This window comes from Cornus florida, unplaced genomic scaffold (assembly GCF_030987335.1).
Source record: "Cornus florida cultivar Cherokee Brave unplaced genomic scaffold, ASM3098733v1 CherokeeBrave_3.0.0_Hap2_Chr07, whole genome shotgun sequence".
In the NCBI taxonomy this organism is placed as follows: Eukaryota; Viridiplantae; Streptophyta; class Magnoliopsida; order Cornales; family Cornaceae; genus Cornus; species Cornus florida.
In genome coordinates, this window is record NW_026775577.1 from 9,820,663 (window position 1) to 9,843,216 (window position 22,554).

General features: G+C 35.2%; 3 protein-coding genes across 4 annotated transcripts; 1 reads left to right on the forward strand and 2 right to left on the reverse strand.

The window, feature by feature from the left end:
- The first annotated feature begins 312 nt into the window (after positions 1-312).
- Positions 313-7,441, forward strand: LOC132316092 (protein MAO HUZI 4, chloroplastic). Of its 2 annotated transcripts, none has more exons than XM_059814602.1 (6): positions 313-653; positions 4,339-4,567; positions 6,369-6,469; positions 6,709-6,837; positions 6,986-7,074; positions 7,161-7,441. In XM_059814602.1, the coding sequence occupies exons 1-6, from the start codon at positions 609-611 to the stop codon at positions 7,306-7,308; spliced, it is 741 nt and encodes a 246-aa protein (XP_059670585.1). In that variant the 5' UTR covers positions 313-608; the 3' UTR covers positions 7,309-7,441. The 2 variants fall into 2 exon arrangements, with proteins under 2 accessions (XP_059670585.1, XP_059670587.1); XM_059814604.1 differs by having other exon boundaries at positions 4,339-4,414.
- Positions 7,440-9,628, reverse strand: LOC132316091 (uncharacterized). Its single transcript, XM_059814601.1, has 4 exons — positions 9,253-9,628; positions 8,527-8,800; positions 8,234-8,433; positions 7,440-7,954 (listed from the first exon to the last, which is right to left on the reverse strand). The coding sequence occupies exons 1-4, from the start codon at positions 9,519-9,521 to the stop codon at positions 7,624-7,626; spliced, it is 1,074 nt and encodes a 357-aa protein (XP_059670584.1). The 5' UTR covers positions 9,522-9,628; the 3' UTR covers positions 7,440-7,623.
- Positions 9,629-10,448: 820 nt separating this feature from the next.
- On the reverse strand, positions 10,449-21,320 carry LOC132316093 (uncharacterized). The gene is made up of 11 exons (XM_059814605.1): positions 20,724-21,320; positions 19,015-19,207; positions 18,826-18,911; positions 18,184-18,268; positions 17,632-17,710; positions 17,341-17,471; positions 17,127-17,213; positions 16,836-16,948; positions 15,379-15,509; positions 12,643-12,756; positions 10,449-10,965 (listed from the first exon to the last, which is right to left on the reverse strand). Exons 1-10 carry the CDS (start codon positions 20,771-20,773, stop codon positions 12,644-12,646), a joined length of 1,068 nt encoding a protein of 355 aa, XP_059670588.1. The 5' UTR covers positions 20,774-21,320; the 3' UTR covers positions 10,449-10,965; position 12,643.
- Between the last annotated feature and the right edge of the window lie 1,234 nt (positions 21,321-22,554).

Below are 22,554 nucleotides of genomic sequence, written 5' to 3' on the forward strand. Positions count from 1 at the left end.
TGAGGGGGATTAATGCTTTAGTAGTTTTGTTTCTAAATACGAGTTCTAAAATTTTACATTCGAGTTTGGCCAGACATAGATTCCAAATTTCCAAGTGGATGGAAAGGTCGTGAAATTGTTCACCCCACCAAGCACAAGGGCGGTGGGGTCCATGACCTAACCCGACCCTTTTCAATCTGGGACCACACAGGTCTCATCGGGTCAGATTAGACCAGTGCACAACCGACCAACTGCATGTGCGCCACGTGTACAGCCACTGACGGCATAGATATAAAAACACAACACAATCCAACAGTCAAACAAACTTAACACCCTCCACCCAATAATATTGTTCTTGCAATGGATTTGTCTAAAGGTGCTCACTAATATCTGGCGAGTCAGTGCGCATCGAGTGAGCTATGACCAACCCTTCTGTTTTCCACTCCGAAGCTGCGTGTCTGTATTACGTTTCTCATGAAACAAACACCTCGCATCACCTCTTCAAATCACATTATTATATCTTTCTATATCTATAGCGCATATATATATGTGTGTGTATGTATATAATTGAATGAAGAAACTATTATTGTTGTTGTTATTGGAATAGTTTTTTTGATTTCCAAACAGAGATGGCCTTCTCTTCTTGCTTCTGCCATTCTCAAGTCTCACTCAAGGTATGATTTCTTTGCTATTTGTATGTATTTTTTATAAAAAAATTTGGTTATGTGATTACTTAGGTTTTTGTATATGTAGTTTAGTTTTTCATCTGGGTATTACTTCTTGATTCATTTCATTTTTTTCTTTTTAAATGCATCCATTTTCAACTGAATTTAACAATTTTTTGATTGATCGGAAATGGGTGTTTGGCTGGCTTTGGTTTTCTCATCTGGGTATTAAATCGTGATTCATTTCATTTTTTTCATTTTAAATGCATCCATTTTCAACTGAATTTAATAAATCTTTGATTGATTGGAAATGGGTGTTTGGCTAATTTTGAATATCTTTTTTAGAGAATTGATTTGGTGAAGATTTTGATAGATCTGAGATGGGTTATGGGTGCTTTTTGATTGGCAATTTGGGCATGTTAATAGTAGGGTGTTATTAATGGTTTAGTGTTTACGTTATCTAATTGAGACCTGTGTTCAACTCTTCCTAGGAGACTGAATTTCATGTTAAGTTACCAGTAATTTCAGTATGCATTTTAAAGGTAACAATGATCACAGCCTTTACTAAATTAGTTGAGACTCGGAACTAAATTTTTTCCAATTCCAATTTCAGTATGTGGATTCCATTCTTATAAACCCGCATTGAATTCCAATCTCGTTTCCTTTTTCATTTTATTGTCTGCAATTGGAATTTGGTTTGGTTTTGATGAGTTGCTTAGGTAGCTCGTGAGTTAAATTGAGCTACTTGCTTAAATATAAAATTTCTGGATTCTCCGTAACCTGGGAATTCATTGCTTGGCAATGTTAAATGTTCTGACAGACAAGTATGAGGATGCTACTCAAGTAGGAGAGCAGCCAGTTAGTGCACAAATAATGCACAAGACATGTTTGTCTACAGTCTTCCCCACCCTCACCCTGTGTAAGCAGGACTAGTACTCGGTAATGGCCTTTTTGGTCTATGTTCCGTAATTAGAGTGGAAACATGCTAAAATGCATTACACCTGTAACGACCCTAGCTGATGCCAAAATTTTTAAAAAATTGGCATAACCTCCGCTAAAAATGGGCCTACCATAACCTGTTTAAATGAATTTTTTAACCTGTCCCAGCATAATAAACATATAATACATTCTAACATCCCTTTCATCCATTCACCATGCCTTAACTTAGTTCCTCTCATGGTGGAACATCCACACACCAATTAATCTAAATTATCATGATTACAGTCTCAAAATACATGGTTGAGATTTAAAGTCCCTGTCTTACAACGTTACATGATACAATTGCATGGAAATATATATACCATAATTCCATTAGTTTCATTTATATCAAACAAAAGATAAGTTCGTCCTTAAATTACAAGGCCATGAATACTAACTTAATTACATTTCCACAACTATGAATATACATAGAATGGTCAAAATACAAAATAGTAAACAACCTTCTAACAACTTTCAAGCTTTGAGGTGGATTGTTGTCCACCGGTTCATTTCCAAGACCTGAAAAAAAAATAATATAAATATATGGGGTGAGCAAATTGCTCAGTAGGTGGCACCTAAGACACGCATCTTGTGTCTTCGTGAACCCAAACAAGGAATAGGACAATAGGAATCGGGGTCATATTGTGTAGGGAAAATACAACATAACATACAGTCTCAACACAATCAATATGGAGCAATGAAATGCAGTGCATGTTAATGTCGCTCCCCATTTTCAACAATTCAAATCCACCAATTTCAAACTGTTAATGTAACCCCATTTGGTGACTCCGCAGCGCCGAGAGAAGGATTGACTACTGTCCCTGACCTTTGGTGACTCCGCAGCGTCATTATGGTGCCCAGATATCTCAACCACGCTAGGACAATCTCCCTAGTTCTCTCTAGGTTACATTAACCTACCGGCCCGTTGGTGACTCCGCAGTGATCGGGTTTTCTCAAAACTCTTTTTCATCAAAACTTGTTTCCCCCAAAAGTTCCCCTTTTTGTATCAAACAATTTCTTTCCCATTTTGATACCCAATGATATGCATGATCATCATATGCTTTCATGATGCCATGATACATGAAAGATTCATACAATACACAATTTAACATGCTCCCATTCAACAATTTACAAAGAAATTACTAGCACCATAAGCATAATGGAAGCTACACATAGACATGCTTTCCATATAACAAATTCTACCAAGATATAAACACTGAAGCATGTAAAATCAACATCTAAGCATGTTTGTCTCACAAAACCACATATACACATAAACATGAATCTCATTTACAAAACCAAATCATTATTAGAGGTAATCAACTCAATTAAGCATGTTAAGCATCAATTAACAAGGATTAATTCACTAGGGGGCAAGAACTCATGGATTAGAAACCCCTACCTCTTAGAATTGCAAAAACCCTCAAAATGGGTCCAAATTTCGAAGTCTCTAGGGAGCACCAAAACTGAAATTGCTTGTACCCACGTGTAGAGTTCGTCGTGCTCTCCGTTTTGCCTCAAACGGCACTTAAATCTACCATGTAATGAGAGAGAAATCAAGATTCAAAGTTTGGCTTCCAAAAGAAAAGAAAAATGAAGGGAAATGAGGGAGAGAGAGGAAGAAACAGGGAGAGAGAAAAATGAGAGAGAAGGAGTGGTCTCTAAACCACTAATGCATTAGTGGTGGGTCCCTCCACTTCAAATTTTGATTTTCCATTATTCTTTTGTCACAAAATTCTACACCACATAACATGTACAATGCACCACATGCACATACCGCTTAGTCCACATGAATTTAAATGTACCAATTGCAATTGGACCCAACCACAATCCCGTATGCAAAACGTGAAATGACAGAAATACCTTTGTGGCAACAAAATTTTTAGAAAATTAAAAAATGGCAAAAAAAATCGGAAACGTCACAACACCCTTGGACCCGACAATGGACTCAAACTCATGTTCCCATCCTTAGCGGCCCAAGATTTTACCATTACATTAGGAAATGTCCCATGTGGAAACTTGTATTGCTTCTTTTCACTCAAGTGATTGGTTCTGTACTAAGACGGTTAGGTTTTTTGATTTTCACATTTTGTATAGTCTTTTCTAACTGATGAAAGATGGCTTCCTTATTTTTTTGAGGTGCCAATTTTAGAGAGATGCACTAAATATACTACCCTCGTCTCCGAAAATTTTAAAAATAGATCACCACTATGGCCTATTTTCCCTTGAAACAAACAGATCATCTGTGTATAATGTCTATGTCTCATTCTCAAGTATTACAATTTTGTAAATGATAGATCTTCTGCTAGAAGCTAGATCAAAATGCTTATGTGAACTTTGATTATTCACTGTTGCAACTCGCACAAGGTGTAGATGTGAAGTGCTCCTTAAGTTTCACATTTTTAGGCTTCACTGATTGTGAGATACCAGCATTATGAAGTTACGTGGTCAAGCACATGACCAGTATTTACCTTTGTCCATTGCTCTTTCTTCATACAATTTTCTTTTATTGAATTAACAAACTTTTCTATAAGCAATAAAAAATATCCACTAGATTATTCTATATATATATATATATATATATATATATATATATATATCTAAGCAAGTGGAAATCATGTAATTACATTAACGATTCAGCATCAGATATTAGCTAATTTTTTTGTATTCTATGAACATAACGCATGCTCTTACAGTTTTAGTCTACTTCTTACAGATTGACCGCTCATTGTTAACTATAACCCCTTCCTGTAATATTGGGACGGATCGGAGATGCACTTTTTCCCTTAAAGGTATGACCACTGTTCTCTTTGGCCAAAGAGTTCCGGGATTTGGAGCCAAGTTAAACAATGACTGGAGTTTCATGGGAGGATCACAAGTTACCATGAGACCAATCCCTAGAAAATTCATTCTTCATAGCAAAAACTTTGGCGTGTCTGCTTCATGTAATCCTTTGTAACCTATCTTGCTTATCAGTCATTTACTGTAACTTTATGTGCAAATTTGAAGTAGTGATCTTTATCCTGCTCGGTAAAAATGTCTTAAACTTGCCATTTTAGCTTTGTTAACTTCATTTTCCGTTTTTTTTCCTTCATTTTTCGATATTTTAACTAAGTTATAGGAAGAGGAGACTGTTCTGAGAATTTAGGATCTATTGAATGTGAGAATTAAGCTCCTGGCAGCACATTTATAAATGAAAAGCCAATGAGAGAAATATAAAAGTCGCAAAAGTCGTCTTGCAAAACACCCACATATGTGTACACATATATACGGAAAATGATGGGAATGGTTAACCATCACATTAGAAGTAAACAGATAGACATGAGGTGAGAAAAGTTGCAATTAAGATTTCGAATTGTTGTTAATTGTTATCGGTATACCTACCTCTAAAATAGATAGTTCTTGTGTAATTTATACAAGTATGGATTTCTGTAATTTTATTTTAGAAATTGTTGCAACGATGTCACGAAAACGTTGAAAACTAGTGAAACTTATTTGTAGATGGACAAACTTGTCTGAGGCTAATATCTGCTGTGATTTTTTTTTTTCCCCCTTCAAAATTAAGACGAACCTCAAGCTGCAGTCCATGGGGCCATTGCGAGTCTTTGGATTTTAAGAACATATGGCTAAGCCTGGCAGCTTCGAAGTAGCTCTGAGGTGAATTCATGGTGTAAGCCTTACAAGCTTGGCATTGGACTTCCAAATGATAGTTTTAAGGAAAAGACTAAAGCTTTAAGTTGTTTTTAGCTTATACTGTTTTCTCAACCTGATGGTGATAGAATGAAAATTTGATCTTTCAAGACCTTTATCCCACTTCTCCTCCATCTATCAAATCACCTATCCCATTTCATGTTGAGTCTTGTATAGGGCAACCAAAATCGACAACTGATGCCATTCGATCTAGTGGGGGATACTTTGATTGATTGCGTGATGGTGAAGGCTTCTCTGGAGTAAATTTGCCGTCATCCTCCACATAAAGCTGGTTGATGGGACCAGCTTGGTAGCACAATCCTATTATGTCTACGAAATAAAAACTCTCGTGCAAATTGGCATAAAGAATTAAGAGCTGTTTATCGCATGAAGTATTGAGCTGATAAAGATGCTTATGTAACAGAAGTATTAAATGAGCATATCACTATGTTATACATTGTATGTAAATAGTATATAGTCTTGTGTGAGGTTGCCTGTAGGATTTATAAGAAGAATCTTCCCTTTCCAGTTTGTTCTTTCTCTCACTTATTACATGGACTAATCAGAACTGTAGACATGTTATTCTCCGGGCTCTTTTACTGGACATTCATATATATTTAAATTGTAATTTTCTCCTTGCCTGTTTTATCATTGAACAAGGGTTTCTAGGCTCTTCTTAAAATTTAGTCAAGACAGTTTTCACCAGGGCACTTCTTTTTTTTTTCCCTCCCTTTTTCTCCTCTTTTTGTTAAAAAATGTTTTTTTTTTTAGACTTATTATTTTCTATTATCAAAACCTTAGAGATGATGCACTTAAGTGTCTGAAATTTTCTATCTCCACTCAATTTGGAGACTAATAGTTCCTAGATCTTTTAGATCCTTGCTACTTTATGCATTTACAGTAAATTTTTGAGTGTTTGCTAAACATTGGAGAATTTTAACTAATCAAAGCAATTATGACGCCTTTCATTTTTCTAAAGCACCAAAAGCTGCTTTTTTGAATCCTACTTTTTTTTTTTTTTTTCCTGAAGTAACTTGATCTTCATTTTTGGTGCAGGGTTGGCAAGCTCTCAAATTGCTAGTAGTGTTTTTACTTTGGGAACAGTAGCTGTTCTTCCATTCTACACCCTTATGGTTCTGGCTCCAAATGCTGAACTGGTATGACATTCCTTCTGTTTTAAATTTTTATAATTATCGACCCTAATTCATTGTGACAATTTTTTTTTTGAAGATCTCAAATCTAATTCATGATGTATAATTAATGAATTTTGCAAATAACTGTTGAGTTTGTTATATAGTTTTGGTTTACAATGAAGGACATTAAGCTGGGGAAAAGTTAAAGCTTTGCATTATATGACAGTGAATCAACTAATTGGTTTGGATTTCTTTAAATGCAGACTAAGAAGTCTATGGAAAGTAGTATACCATATGTTGTGCTCGGGCTTCTATATGCGTATCTGTTATACCTCTCTTGGACACCTGATACTATGCGTATGATGTTCGCAAGTAAATACTGGCTTCCAGAGGTGTGTGTTCAACTGGCAGAAGATTCAATACATGTTTGGTGTATTTCTGAAGTTCTTGAAGGCTTCAATAGTTAGTTTTGGAAGAAACTAATGATTCTTATTTAACACATTTTACACTCCTTTTTTAATTTTTAATATATTTTTTCAGTTACCTGGAATAGCAAAGATGTTCTCCAATGAGATGACATTAGCTTCTGCATGGATTCATTTGTTGGCTGTGGATCTCTTTGCTGCAAGGTCTGTGTGTGTGTGCGTGTTTGTGTGCGAACGCGCATTGTGTGCCTATAAATTCTAACACTTCCAACTTTATGTAATTCAACCAGGCAGGTTTTCCATGATGGACTGGAGAACAGAGTTGAGACCAGGCATTCGGTTTCTCTTTGCCTGCTTTTTTGTCCCATTGGAATTGTTGCTCATGTAATCACCAAAGCACTAACCAAAAGTGCTGGAAATGCAGGACATGGGATTTGATTACAATTTGTTCATGAAGATTACTAACATTGAATTTGAATTGAATAAAGTATCATCATTTCAGAAAAATCATGAGAATGATTGACAGTTTGTTCACTGAACAAGCACTGATCATTTAGTTCTTTAACTGTTACATGACTGGTCATTTGTCTCTCTTTGGATTGCAAACTTTACAATATGGATGAACATACAGCACTTCTTCCAAATACCAAACAAGGGAGATTAGTAACATTGAATTTGAATTGAATAAAGAATTATCATTTCAGAGAATCATGAGTGTGATTGACACTTCACAAGCACTAATCATTTAGTTCTTCAACTGTTACATGATTGGTCATTTGTCTCTGTTTGGATTGAAACTCTACAATATGGATGAACATACAACACTTCTTCCTTTAGTTGCACTCCAAACTTCTGATATACCATCTCTTTAACCAAGCCAATAAGCTGGAGCATGTCTTGAGAAGTTGAGCCACCAGAATTAATGAAGAAGTTGGCATGGATGTTTGAAACCATTGCTCCTCCCACTCTATAACCTTTCAATCCAGCTCTCTCAATCAACTCTGCTGCTGAAACCCCTGAATTTGACGGATTACGGAACACCGAGCCGGCGCTCTGCTCCCTCAGAGGCTGAGATATTCTCCTCCTGTAAACAAAACCACACCCCCACTAGCATTTATTCCCAAGAAGCATCAGAGAGACTTGAAACAGTTGGGACTGGCTTGGTTTAGTTTTCTAAAAACAATTCTCAAGAACTCAGAACAGGGAACTATAAAATACAATAGTTCTCTGAAAATAGTCATTTTCTCAACCGAGTTTTCAGAAAACAATTCTCAATTTTTTATTTTTTATTTTTTTTTATTTTTATTTTTTTTCCAGTTATCAGAAAACTGTTATAAAAAAACTGAACCAAGCAGGGCCTTACCTTTCCAAGTATTCTTGTTGCCTTCTCCTTGCTGATTCAGAGTGCTTCAATCGGAATGTGACAGCGACAATGGCAGCCAAGTTATCCATATCTTGAAATGGTGATAGTCGGTAGCCAAAGTCGAGGTCTATTCTGTTCAGTGTCTGAAATTTGCCTTCATTTGTGACAATCTCAACACTGTCAATAACATCAGCAGTCTCCTATAACACAATAATAGGTAAACAGCCAGTTAGCAGTTTCATCCACAAACAATTTTAGATTGGTGTATTATTCTTAGTCAGGACTAGCATTACCTGCCCATTTGCTCCTGCATTCATATAAGCAGCTCCCCCTACAGTCCCAGGAATACCTCCAGCAAACTCAAGACCCATAAATCCTTCATTCGAACACTGGATGCCCAAACGATTGAATCGAAAACCACTTCCAACTCTATATATGCCAGATTCAATCTTCTCCAAGAATTCAATTCGGTTCAGAACAATACAACCATCAAACCCCAAATCATCAAAAAGGCAATTTGAGCCTTTACCAATGACCATGAATTGTATGGAATGCTCGTGACAGTATCTGCATTGTTTCAAGATTCAAACCATTGTCATCACCATCTGTTACTGTTTCCATTTTAGCTTATAACTTGTAAAATTTGGATCAAATTAAAAAGAATTCAATTATGTTCTACATTAGCACCGACACACATAGGAATGTGCAGTTGTGCACACATTCAATTCCCTACTCGCATGCGTGCTAACACCTAAATGCACATACTTATTCAAACACATATAAGGGTAATTCAGAAGCTTGTGATTACATAAACATCAATTTAAAGCTCTCTGAATCAGCCTTGAAGTGAGTTCTTGAGTAAATTTGTTGCCGTGCCAAGGAAAATGTGGAATGTCATGGTTGTTAACTAGAGCATTCTTAATCAAAGCCTCATAAAAATAACAAATAATCAGCATATGTATTAATAAAAAAATGAACAAAATATAAATAATCAGTATAGAACTGAACAAGAATTGAACCTGAGTACAGAGACGAGTTGGGTTTGATCAAAAACTTCTACAAAATAGTTACAAGGGCCTCCAATGCCCCAAGTGCTCAGATCACTTAATAACTTCTCGCCACGAACGATTTTCAAACCCTTCCAGTTAAGGTTCAGTTCTTGATTGCTGATGCTGCTGTTGTGGTTGCAGAGAGAAGAGATGGGTTTTCTAGGTGATTTGGGCAGAGGGTGAGAGAGACCCAGGCAACGACATGGAATGGGTTTTGGTAATACGAGAGCAGGCCACATGGGGTTTATGGAGGTTGTTCGGATGTGACGAAAATTCAAAGAAAATTATTTAACGATGGAAAATCTGTTGGGTCAGACTCACACCGTCACTGGGTGTCATCGCTTTCCCCAACATTTTCCAACGATATTCCCCACAAACAAACAGAACCTAATAAAAATGCATGCACGGTGAAAATCGGGTTTGGATATGGGAATGAGTGGTAAACTAGTAATGGATCTGGGTTTGGTACTAAGGTAATTATTTGATAATTCAATTCAAAGAATTAGTGCTTATTCAATTATAATAATAATAATAATTTGCAAATAAACTTAAAACTTTAACACTTAAATTTATATTCTAAATTTTTTAGTACTTTATTTTCGGTTTTATCAAATAACACCTTTTAAGGCTCAAAATCATACCATTAAATAAATATGTCATTAACTATTTTTCATTTGCTAATTTTGTCCCTTAACATATCTCAATTGAGATTTACATATCGATTTTGTATTTACCATCAGTCTCCTCATTTTGGTAACTTGGGCTTAAATGGAAATTCAAATTTAGAGATTTGCAAAATTAATAGCCGCTCCCACTGTGTGTGACTTATATTTTGTATTTACTATCAGTCTCCTCATTTCTATGATTGTGCATAAATGGGGAATCAAATTTATGAATTTGCAAAATTAATAACTCTATAGTCTAGACCTGAGTCATACGATTTTTTTGGGTATCAATGGGTCTATCACTCTCCCGCTCCATTCCCCAATGACTTAAATTTTGTCGCTTTGCCCATAGTCCATTGTGAGCAGGAAAACATGCTTCAACAAGAGTTACTAAGCTGAGGTCCTTTCCTGGAGAAGTATGGTGTATCAATAGGGGAAAACCCTTCTTTTCTTGGTTGTTTCAAGGAGAAGAATTATGTACATTGCTTCAGACCCAAGTGATTACAAAACCAACAACAAAACCTAGCTTTTTAATAAAAACTTCAATACAAAGCCAACCCTCACAAACATAATTGTTTTCATCCTTGAATCACCAAGGTTATTCGTGAAGTGATGGATGGTAAACTATAAGGAAAAGCCACTGTAACTGGAAACAAATTATAGAACAGTGGAACTCATCAATTGACTGCAACAATCATCTGTACAAGTGTTCATCTTTCACCCACAGCTATGAACTCAAAAACAATAAATAAAAAAGTGGGCAACTTAAAATGTCGAAGTAATAAACTTTGATAAACCAATCTCCTACATACTTCGATTTGATGTGACATAAGGTTGCAGTCAGTAATCCGCTTGGAGTTCCCCATGATTCCAGTAATCAAAGAATTTGCTTGTGTGTTCCCCGAACACAACTTTCTCGCAGCGGATTACGGTAAGTAGGGTTAAACAAACCAGAATTTCTACCACAACTTGCTGCTTTGCCACCGCCAAGACCGCCTAATAAACACAAAGTATGCTTCTGCACCACAAAATAGAGCAGTGAGCAAAGATGAGAAACTTTTATGCACTCCCCACCCCACTTTCGAAACAACATAAAACATGAACAGGTAAAAAAAAGAAAGGAGAGAGAGAGAGAGTACATTGAAGCTACAAATCTAGAGCAACAGCTTCATGTAATTCACAGTTAATTAAACACATCTTCACCAAATTTTCACTTTCAAGATCTACTAGTGGTTTGGCATGGACAATGCCGACATAATTGGTGTAACTCAATTGAATTTCTCTCTCTACACAAGTCAAAGCACTCGAAACATAAAATTTTGTTATAAATTAATTTCTTTATTAATAACACATGAAATTCAGATAGGAGAGAGAGTGGAGTGGTAGGAGGGTTTTAGGTTCTATTATCTTTCTGTATGTAAGCCAAGGGACGACTACTGATTCACAAGCAGTCAAGCACAACAGAATAGTTATATTATATTATTTCAAGTTAACACGATACCATTTAAAATCCATTAGATTTAATAAATGAATCCCTTTAACATGTAATAGGTACTTCAGGAACAATTGTTCGAGCAAGCTTCACTTCCTCCTCCATATACAGCAGTAATAGATATAACATGCAATATACCACAAGATGGAGGATGGTGGACAATTTTCTTTTTAATTTCTCTTTCATGCTATATATTTTAATTATTTATTGTTTGGTACAGAGTGGGCAATCCCCAACACCATAAGTGAGCCATCCTTTGAATGATAACCGATAATATGTAATTATGTACTTTTGAATTAAAGAGATGCGGACAGTGTGTCTTTCTGAAGAAGAGCTTGCAAGCTAGTGGGAAGATTGTCCAGAACAGCAAGACTTGTAGCACTACGTTGAACAGCCAATTAACTGTGGGTTCACTTTCCTATGACTTGAAAGTACACATTCAGTTTCTTTGGTGCAGAGTTTTACGACCATCAACAAGAGGTCCATGAGGTCAGCTCCTGAAGGTTGCTGCTTTAGCATATTGAAAGTTGACATGGAATCCATCTACACATGAATATTTCGGAACCTCTCATTCAGGTTTACTTAAATCCACAATGAGCAAAGATGTCAATAATAACAGTTTATATTACGTACACCCCCCTCAATTCTTATTCATTAAAAGTCCAGCATTTAGTTAGTTCTATGTTAGGAGTAAGTAATGATTTCCCCATTTTGCAGCAGCGGCTAATTAAGTTGTGCTTGTTTTAAGGCAGAAATAGATTCATATTAGGTTATCATCCATTAGGACCATTTTGAATACTCTTAATTGCTAATAATATTATAAAAAATTCATTATGAAAATTCTTTGTGATCAAATTTGAAGTGATGGCATTTATTCCATGATTGACTTGCCTAGTTATCTTTCAACTTATTTTAAACCCATATAGCATCCACAGATCTTACATTCTATGATGAAAAATCTTCTTTGATAGGGCTCCATTAGGATATCTTAATATGCTAAAACCAGATCCTCTCCTCATCACCAAGATTTTTCTAATGATTTAAAATCAAATCCCACGATCAATATCTAGCTTTCCTTAACCTCCATCTAGATTGTGCCCAAACCAAACTTGAGAAATTTTACAATCACAAAGATGTGTGTGTGTGTGTATTATATTATTATTAGATGTCGAACTATTAACTTTCAAGAAATCAATCACATACTTCATGTTGGGAGTCTGGACATCTGGATTTGGTCTTCAAAAATCCCATTTGATCGTTCAGACTTTTGCAAAGAATCTTTTCCAACACGTTCCAAAGAAGTTGCTTCATATATCCCTACAAAATATGATTCAGATTCACCAATAAGCCAAGTTCAGTTCAACAACAGAGGCAACAATTGACAAGTGCACATGGAGATCATTACATCACGTGTATGCTGATTCAATCAAGAATATAAAGGTATCCATAAACCAGTATAACAGGCAAAAGAAAATTGAAAAAAAACAAATAATTAGAAAAAGAAACTTTATAAAGCCGAGCGAAAGCATTTTAATCCTGAGCTACATATACTAAAAGAGGTACTTATCCAAAAAGTTATTTTAATAATTTTGAAATGAAAGCTTGAAGCATCAGCTTACTGAAGGAATGATTCATCAGACTATAGTTCGCATCAATGCTCTTTTATCAAATAAATAATTCTGTGACTTCTACAGAGTTCTTATCCCAACTCGACAGGTGTGCTTGTGACTGGACAGTCAAAGAAAACCTGCATAACTAGCAGATTACTGGTTTAGTGAAAATCAATTTCGTTTCAAAGTGGTCAATTTATAATTTAATCTGAGTCTGGAGTTATACTCTCAAAAAATAACTAAATAAAAATTAATTTTCTATTTCTTTTTTATTTAGAAAAATGATGACCATAGCTCACACTCGAAATTTGGGTAATGTGTCGGAGCAATACAAAATTTATCCTTTTAGCAGTACTAAATGATGGAACTTCATATTACTTAAAAAACAGAATTTAATAGTTTCACATGTAATATAATCTATTTTCATGCTTCTGCATTAGCATATTGGTTTATCATCAAGTGCAACGAGATACTATCTCTCGATTTGGTAACTTTTGTTGGGGTTCTCTCACCATTGGCATTGCAAGGGCATCAAGTACCCACAGCTCCTGTAATACATGGTCACAACTAGACACAGGTTGAATATATTTCCTATGAGCTCTTCAAAGTCAAATGCAATTACTACCTCCCTCACTAGGTAAGTGTCTTCCTCTTTCCTTTTTGAGATGTTTCAAAATATATGTTGCTTTAAAAAGTAAATGTACAAAAATTGAAACTTCCATAATTCATCCTTAAATTTTGAAAAAATTTCCTAGTTAGCAATTCTAGTTCTTCACACATGGATGCACATGCTAGAAGTTTGTACACATTGTGATGCTCCTTCTCTTTGATAATCCTCCACTTATCCTTTACTAATAGTTCCAGTTTTGACACTGGAGAAGCAGAGTGGTTGCTGATATAGACTTTTCAAAAGTGGTGGCATGACCTATCTGCCCAAAGTTTAATTAGTTGAGGAACTCTATATAACTAGTAAAAGGGTAACCTTGTGAGGATTTAAGGGAAATTAGTACTATTTATGGTGGATGCTAATCCTAACGCAATCCAAGGATCCAAGATGGTGCCCTTATTGCCTCTATTTTGATATATGAGCTTAGAAATGTAGCTTAACTACTTACAGCAGTACAAAAAAATATATGAAGGATAGTCCTATTTTTTTTTTTATTTGTCGTGTTTAACCGAGTTGAGGTCAGCCCCAGCGTGAAAGTGTTTCATTTTTGTCATTGCAATTTAAGGTCTTCATTCATTAATTTTTTTTTTTTTTTCCACAAACCTTGTTGTGAAGTGAAGGACCAGGAACTTTGTATTTTATACACAGCCAATACATGTAACTCTAGGAAATGATATTATTACCGAGAAGAGGGGGGAAAAAAGGATACATAAGAGAGAAAATAAATATGATTTCATGAAGCAGACTACATGCCATGTACTATGATAATAGCAGATTAACAGTCTAATAATGGAAGTGGAACTAATTTTCATTTTTAGTTTAAAAAATCTACCAAAAAGAGAAGGGAATTTGGGGGGGGGGGGCGGCGGTGTGACAACCTTTTTTTTTAAAACAAGTTCCCAGAAACAACAAAATCACCATTACTCTTGTAAGGGCCCATTTGGCAATGCTGTTGAAACGGAGAAAGTGCTTTTATTAGTGAAGCTGTCATAAAACTGTCGTCATTAAAAAGCATGTTATGTGTTTGGTGATGATGCATCATATAAAGTACTTTTAATTTGTTTGGTAGCAATATTGATTAAAGCAATTATATTACTAATTTTATGATATTGCCCTTTAATGAAGTATTCTTGCATTTATGCATCAACAAGCATGTGCAGAGAGGGATAAAATTCTCTTTATAAAAAATAAAAAGGGATAAAATTGTTTAAGAAAAAACAGTTACCTAAAATATAGATCCTCTACCCAAAATGCAATTTTAAAATCTATAAACTTTAGCTTCAACCGAAAGCTCTAGTGAGCTAAAATCTCGACCATCTAAAAGTGCTTATTTTGGTTAGCAAAGGCATCTAAAAGCGATTTTTTAAATAGAAGCGTTCTAAGTGGTTCAGCAGTAAATCCAAATAGGCTCTACGGCAATGACCTAAGCTAGAGTCTTCAAACCCAAGTTTGACGTCAAGCATCGACACATTGGATGGCAACTCCACTCTGACCAAACCAGGCCAATCTAGAGGTGCCAACAATAATAAAGACAACCCACAAGAACAATATATGAGGTCTACCCAACTATCTAATTAGAAAAGACCAAATAAGGTACAGTTTGTGGTGGAGCAAATAAGAATCAATAAAGAAGAGTGTAAAAACAAAGGGATTTGTACATACCAAAGCCCAATATGGTGGAGCAAATAAGAAAGCCTGGTAAAGAGAAGTCCATTCTGTATACAATCTCCATGACAATGATGCATCCTCCAGCAACCATTAAATGTTTTGGAGAAGAGAAAACCATATGCAATCTACAAAGAGATCAAAGCTCTACCAGTTATTCCACTCCTAAGGCTGATTCCATGGTCATAATATTTTCTGAAAATCAAACCATACTCAAATACAAATAATTGGGGGGGGGGGGGGTGGTTGTGGTGGTGGTGTTAAGCAATCAAAGATGCACGAGGAGCATATGAACCTTGTGAACAAATCCATAAGATTAATGTGAACATGATGACATCATGGCAAAACACGACCATTTTGTACCAAAGTGGGGTTGGAGGAATTACTTATCCGCGGGATCGGGGCGAGGGGCTTTCAAATCAATTCTCCACATTGATACAATGGCACCTTTTAGAATGTCATCATATAAATGGCAGCAATTGCATCAACACAATGCAAGAATGAATATATATATATATAGGAATTTGACACTTTCCCTTCATTCTTTCAGGAGAGAGAATCAGGGTCATTTAGGAGTTCTATAGCCTGCAAACTTACTTGTCCAAAGTTAGATTACTACCAAAAGGATTTACATAAAAAGAATATATTGTACAATAATTTCATTCAAGTAAAGTAAATCAATCATAATGTGTTTCTCCTTCAGTCCTTCTCTTGTCAACATTTAAACCCCAAGGTAGAAACTGTCATAAATTTAGAGTTAATCAATTTACTGAATTTGGATGGGAACATTGACTTCGAAACAGAAAAATCATAAAATTATGGCAAATACTAATATATATAGAGCAGTGATAGGCTGTCGGAAAGGAGAGCCGAAGGGCTCCCCATCCGCACAGTTGGTTGTGTGGGACCTGTTAACTCAAACATGGGTCCCACACCAGGAAATGTGTGAATGGGGGAGCCCTTCGGCTCCCCATTTTGCTGGCCTTTTCGGCCAGCTCCTTTTTTTATAAAGAAATATGTGGTATAACAAAGACATATTTCTTTTTTAAAAATCTATATGAATGAATCATTCCAATAAAGATTTATCAGGTTGGTTCTTACTTGAGCCAACAGAACAACTTATACAAGATAAAAGAGAAGAAAAATAAAAAGAAAAGAGAGTACTTGGAATGTCTCATTTAGCTCTGGAGCAACAGTGTATAAAAATACAACATAGACACTATAATCTGGCAAACATTTCTGGCATAATTCTCCCAAACTTTCAATATCCAACTTTTGACCATCAAATTAAATAAATTTTATTATTGACAGATTAGTTGACTATCTTGATAGGAATGAAGTGGGAGGTTAATTGTGATGCATTAGCATCCAAGAAAAATCTGCTGTCCTGCTTAAATATCAATTGTTGAACCATTAATCAAGCAAAACCAGATCAATAAGGCCAAAAGTGGTACCTTTCTTCAGCAATACTGTCGACATAAAATATGAATATAATTCCAAAGAGAATGGTGCTCAAAAAAGGCCAAGCAGAAAAGGGCAACTCCATGCTGCTCCCACCAGTTGATCCCTGAAGTACTCAATGTGAGCACAAGACACGAGTATCATCAATCAAACCAAAACCCAGTGGAGTGTTATGCACACACATTCACACACACACACAGGTTTTCAGAATTATATACTACTAGTGAAATTAAAGCACTTTTACATGTTGGATTAGAATTCATAAGAGCTAGAGCTAAACTTACTATAATCATGTCCCACATGGCCACGGGAAAGAGAAAACAGGTTGCAGAAGCAATGGTTATAGCATTAAGTCGCCTCTTAAGTTGATTCTGTAATTAAAGAATGGCACAGTTAAATGTTGCGATGTCAACAAGTAACTTAAAGTACTTGATCAGAATGTTCTGGTAAAAAACATGCAAGAGCACATGATAATTGTATATGGACAAATGTCAATACCTTGAGTGAAACTCGCCTTGCAATCACCCTTCTCAATGCTGACAAGATTCCAGCAAAGATGGGAACTGCCATTTCCTTCATTCCCAAAACGTGTTCCGTCTGAACTTCAGTATTAGGGAGATCGCTAAATGGTATTGTCTGGTTAAGTTAATTATCAGACAAGAAAATCAGCTCATTTTTTAGAATAATAAAAAACTGGCGAAAGATTGGAAGGGGAAAAAGGAAATATAATTATCCTCAACCGCCTATTTTATAGCTTGGAACTAAATAGTTCAATGTACAAAAGGATATTGAGTGGAGAATATGTGGCTATGGCCCATCCTTCAGAGAAGAAGTAGAAAGATGCCAACATTGCAATGAGTCCACCCAGCTGATTAAAGATGAGGAAAAACCCAACTGATTAAGGAAAAGAAGGAAAAAAGAAAATTTATGTTGTCTTTTTAATTCAACTATGTATATTGACAGAAAAGAACAAATGCATTAGTTCTCATTCATCAGTTCCAAATTAAGTGCTATAGTCAAAATTAGAACTTGACAACGCATTTGACAATGCAACATTAAATTAGCTATCAGTACAAAACACCCGCGTCTCAATTAAGCATTAAATGAAGTTTCATGAAGCATTGATATGGACAATGACTTTTGAAGCAGAGGCATCACCATTCTTAATCATAATAGGAACGTCATATGCAAACCCTATGCTTAATTGCTATCCATGATACTAAAATAAGAAAATTTTCTTGTAGGATTCACTCAGATTCAGTATCTCTGTACTCTTTTTGAGTCAAAGCAAGCGGCTGATAAAACTGAAACCTCAAAAAATCTGTCATATCTAAGACAGACCTTTTTCCAGAGATGGCCCCTCCTTCCATACAATACTGCAGATAGTACCCCAAGAACAGCACCAGAATACTCTGCCATAATAGCCCTGAAATTTGATAAGAAATCAAAATCAACAATGGCTATTGGATTATAAAAAAAAAAAAAAGAAAAACCCATCCTTCCCAAGATAAAAGAAGGAACTAGGTAATAGCCTTCATTTCATTTGAAACATAGGTAGAATGTCAATGACCAAGCCTCCAAATATATCATGAAAATGGATGCTGAGAAAGGGGACCTAGACCATATCAAGTAGGAAGTAACGAGGCAGAACTCATAAATACTTTAACCGTGGAAGTTATTATCTATTTTTAAAAATCTCTATAGAGAGACTGTCTTGGTCCTACTGAAAATCTAGAAGTCATCATTTTTTCATTAACCATTGCATTATCTGTTATTCTTCCATCATTTACTGCTGGTTCTCTGCTTTTTGCACCACATAATTTTATTATATAAAACAAGAAAATTAAATTTTGACAAATGGATAAAATGGATTTTATTGTCTAGATAAAAAAATAAAAATATAACAAGATAGAAGACAGTATTCAACAAGTCTTGACGTATTTAGAATATAGTTGGAATCTTTTTCATGAATAAAAGATCTACCTTGTAGGCCCACATGCTTTGAGGCCCTTTCCCCACAGGATGAAGTATAGAGCTGTTATAACACCATTTATTATAGAGGGTACAACCTGAAACAAAGCCTTCAATAAAAAATATGTAATGAAAAATCATAAAAATTTACTCTTCATTTTACGGTTCACTTCATTATAGAAAAGAATACATGCATTCAACCTGTATATTAGAGAGCGGCCTGCCTTTCCAAGGCTTTTGCAAAAATAAAAATAGGATTGATGATGGAACGAGACAACTGAAGATAAAAAGTACAACTGAAGCTCCTGTCTGGGACAAGTAGCGGTACATGGAGTAAACTGACCATATTCTCAAGAAGTTGCCAATAATATGGATTATCTGCAAAGGAGTGTTCCTACATAGTAACAGGAGCATTAGTATGAACAACTGAGAATATTAAGGACAAGTCAGGTGGAAAATAAGTGGATATGGATTCAAGAGAACACTGAACAGAAGGCTTCTATTTTAGTGTACAATTACACAAATGATAGCGCTCACCAGCCTTGTGATATGTCATTCCAAAATTGTTTTTGATATAATTTGTCACATAATATTACAAATACACATAATCACATTTAAGAGTGCATAAGGCAATTGGTCAACACTTGCAGCAACACAAACTCAAAGACGTGAATCAATGGTTGGCATGAGTTTATTAAAACTAATAAGACTATCGAGTGACTCTAAAGAGTCAACTTCTCAACCACAAACCAGCCACCACCAACACTAAACAGGAAGGAAAACAATTTGATCACACAGTTCACACTATTTGGCCAAGTGAGCCGGCAAATATCAACCCTACGAAAAATGGATCATATCCCACACTTTATTTTCCAGGGAAACAGATTACTCAACCGAAGTTGCCCTAGTTAGCAGTTTTTCCATTGTGATAACACAACTTTACCTCAAATTTGCATGGCTTTGGTACATGAAAGAGCATAATTACACAGTCTACCATCAGTCCAACACATGAATCATGATGAGGTTAGTCTGTGCTAATCTATCTCAAGGTTGGGGATTTTATTCTAACCAGCTGAAGGTAATATAAAACATCATACATAAAAAGAGTAAGTTTCCATTCAGTTTACAAATCAAATTGACCTTGTAACAACATACCATTACTTATTTATTATACGTGCCCGACTATTCATAAGCTCTGCCCCACACATCTCTACTGATGCTAAAACCCTGTAGTCCTTTAGTTTTCACTACACTAAATGAGATTTAGGAAAAGAATTGAAGAAAAAAATTCTATGTTATTGTGTTCTTCTAGGTTTGCTGATGGAGAGGACAATATCATTCTGCATTAACACCCAAACAAGATAACCTCTAGATAACAACATACCATATTTCATGTTGCTTTTATTCAAAAAGGGCAATAACTAGCCAAATGTGTAGTCAAAGAGTGTTTTGTTTTTGTTCCTTTAAAAAAGAAAATGTCAACTTTCAATTGGTGAAATTGTTACACTTATACTTCCAACTTTCTTTTCCCTGCAGTTTCTAATTAACCAAACAGAAAAAGTAACATTATCGTCCTTCAAGAAGGTGCCACGAACCCAAAAAAAATTGAAATGCACCAACAACATAATTACCAGCAAATTAATGAGCATATTAATGAAAACCAGAAAGTTTGATTGCTAATAAGCGTTAAAAAGGCGAAAACAAAAACTCCAAATTCTAAATCTTTTCAACTCCATAATAAAATCCTCTACTCAACTAAACCTAACACAATTACTATTCTATAAAACTTTTGATTTTTTTTTCTACAATTTATTTTCTGCAGTTTCTTTGGAATCAAACAGAGGGTTTAAGTTGGCATTAGGGTTTTTAGTAATGCACAAATTGAAAAAAAGGAAGAGGTACTGATTTACCTAAATGTAGAAGAGCCTCGATCATCAGAGATTTGCTTTGGCTGCATCATCTTCGAAACAATCGAGTTTCGCCACAGTTTCGATCTCTATGAAGCTATATATATAATATAGGCATTATATGTATATATATCGATGAATTTTCAGTGAGAAATGGTTTTGATTTTCTTCTCCGGTACAAGAGTTCCTACACGAGTTGAACCTCCCAAGTAAAGAACTAAACGTGTACTGTTCAGGAATGGGCCTGGAAGGGCCGATCTTGAGCCATCTTAGGTCTCTGGGGACGAGCATTGATTCCAACTAAAACGGGCTTGATCCAGTTCAGTGCTTGCTGCTGATGGCTACGACATTGGGCTTGAAATACCATTGTTCAGAGATCCATCCAAATCCAATATTTGATGGACGTTTTCTCTTCGGTCCATTACGATGTACCAGTGTGTGACACTGCTGGTAGAATGATCCTCACCTTTTCAATAGACCGTGAATTGTTTTAGTTTAAATACTGAGGGGACGATTATATATATATATATATATATATAAAACTTATGAAGGCAATACAATTAACATGCTATAACAGCCTCCATGCCCATTATCGCATTGCAGACTGTGTATTCAAAAATCCTTGCCACATTTTGCACTCAACAAGTCTTCCTTGCCACATTTCAAATAAAAAATAAATAAATAATTTGTCTGGCTTGTGAGAATTGGAGATAAAACCAAACTTGTGTCTTTCCACATTTCAAATAAAAAATAAATAAATAATTTGTCTTGCTTGTGAGAATTGGAGTAAAAACCAAACTTGTGTTTCTGTTGCTTTTTACTACTCACATGTGATTCATTTCAACTGTCTTTTTACTACCGAGCTTTGATAAATGCTTTGTTAACTTCAATCAGAGTCAAAGATGTTGAGAAACAAAGGCCATGCTTGGATTGCATTTCAGAGAACAGTTCTCGAGAACAATTTTTAGAGAACAGTTTTTAGTTTTTTCAGATTTCAAGTTTGCTTGGTTAAGAGAATTTACAAAAGAGTTTCCGAAAAACAAAAACTCATAAAATTACTTGGTTGTATGAGTTTTTGAAAATAGTTTTCTGAACTAAGAAAATAAATAAAAATATTATTGTACCTTATTTTTTTATTGATATTAACTATTAATGTAAATAAGTGTTGGAAGTAAATTCATTTTAGTTAATATTCTTAACTTAATAATAGTTGCATAAATACATATATCAAGTTTAATTACAATCCTCTTTCTGCATAACTCCAAAATGGAGGTTCTCTTTGGTGCTTATATTTTGTTTCCCTTTCATGGGACTCCATATACATTCTTCCTAAATTTAAATACAATAAAAGAGTTACATGAAACATTATAAATTAAACATAATAAAAGGTACAACAAAACAAAGTTTTCATAACATAAAACATAATAAATTGTCCCCCACACGAATATAACATAAAGTCATATGCATAGGGAAAAAAGAAAAAAAAAATCAAATAAGGCATAAGGAAATTGTTCAATAACACATAAAACCAAATATGTGTTTCAAGTCATATGCAACCAAAAACTAAACCCTGCATTCAGTAACCACCCAAGTCAGTCCAAGCTCTTCAACCAAGCAAACTTCTTGGAAATACTCATCTTAATGAACAATTCTTTGTAGTGCAATTCCTTGAACTTTTCAGTTGCCTTCAAATATGTGTCATCATCTATCTCATCAAGACCCTCGAGGCATTCAATACAATTACTTAAAGAGTATGCGTCTGGGCTAGTTGCCTTTTGAGTATGTTTCATTTTCTTATACGTCTCTGCCTTAGCTAATGAAGCTTCAGTCCTTG

Excerpts from the sequence above, each read along its gene's own strand:
- LOC132316092 (XM_059814602.1), top strand. The coding sequence starts at position 609 with ATGGCCTTCTCTTCTTGCTTCTGCCATTCTCAAGTCTCACTCAAG. Across the intron at positions 654-4,338 it reads ATTCTCAAGTCTCACTCAAG|ATTGACCGCTCATTGTTAAC; the intron begins GTATGATTTCTT and ends TACTTCTTACAG. Across the intron at positions 6,470-6,708 it reads TGGCTCCAAATGCTGAACTG|ACTAAGAAGTCTATGGAAAG; the intron begins GTATGACATTCC and ends CTTTAAATGCAG.
- LOC132316091 (XM_059814601.1), bottom strand. The coding sequence starts at position 9,521 with ATGTGGCCTGCTCTCGTATTACCAAAACCCATTCCATGTCGTTGCCTG. Across the intron at positions 8,801-9,252 it reads CAACTCGTCTCTGTACTCAG|ATACTGTCACGAGCATTCCA; the intron begins GTTCAATTCTTG and ends GAAACAATGCAG. Across the intron at positions 7,955-8,233 it reads CAACAAGAATACTTGGAAAG|GAGGAGAATATCTCAGCCTC; the intron begins GTAAGGCCCTGC and ends TTTTGTTTACAG.
- LOC132316093 (XM_059814605.1), bottom strand. The coding sequence starts at position 20,773 with ATGATGCAGCCAAAGCAAATCTCTGATGATCGAGGCTCTTCTACATTT. Across the intron at positions 17,472-17,631 it reads AGCCACATATTCTCCACTCA|CATTTAGCGATCTCCCTAAT; the intron begins ATATCCTTTTGT and ends ACCAGACAATAC. Across the intron at positions 17,214-17,340 it reads CAAGGCGAGTTTCACTCAAG|AATCAACTTAAGAGGCGACT; the intron begins GTATTGACATTT and ends CTTTAATTACAG.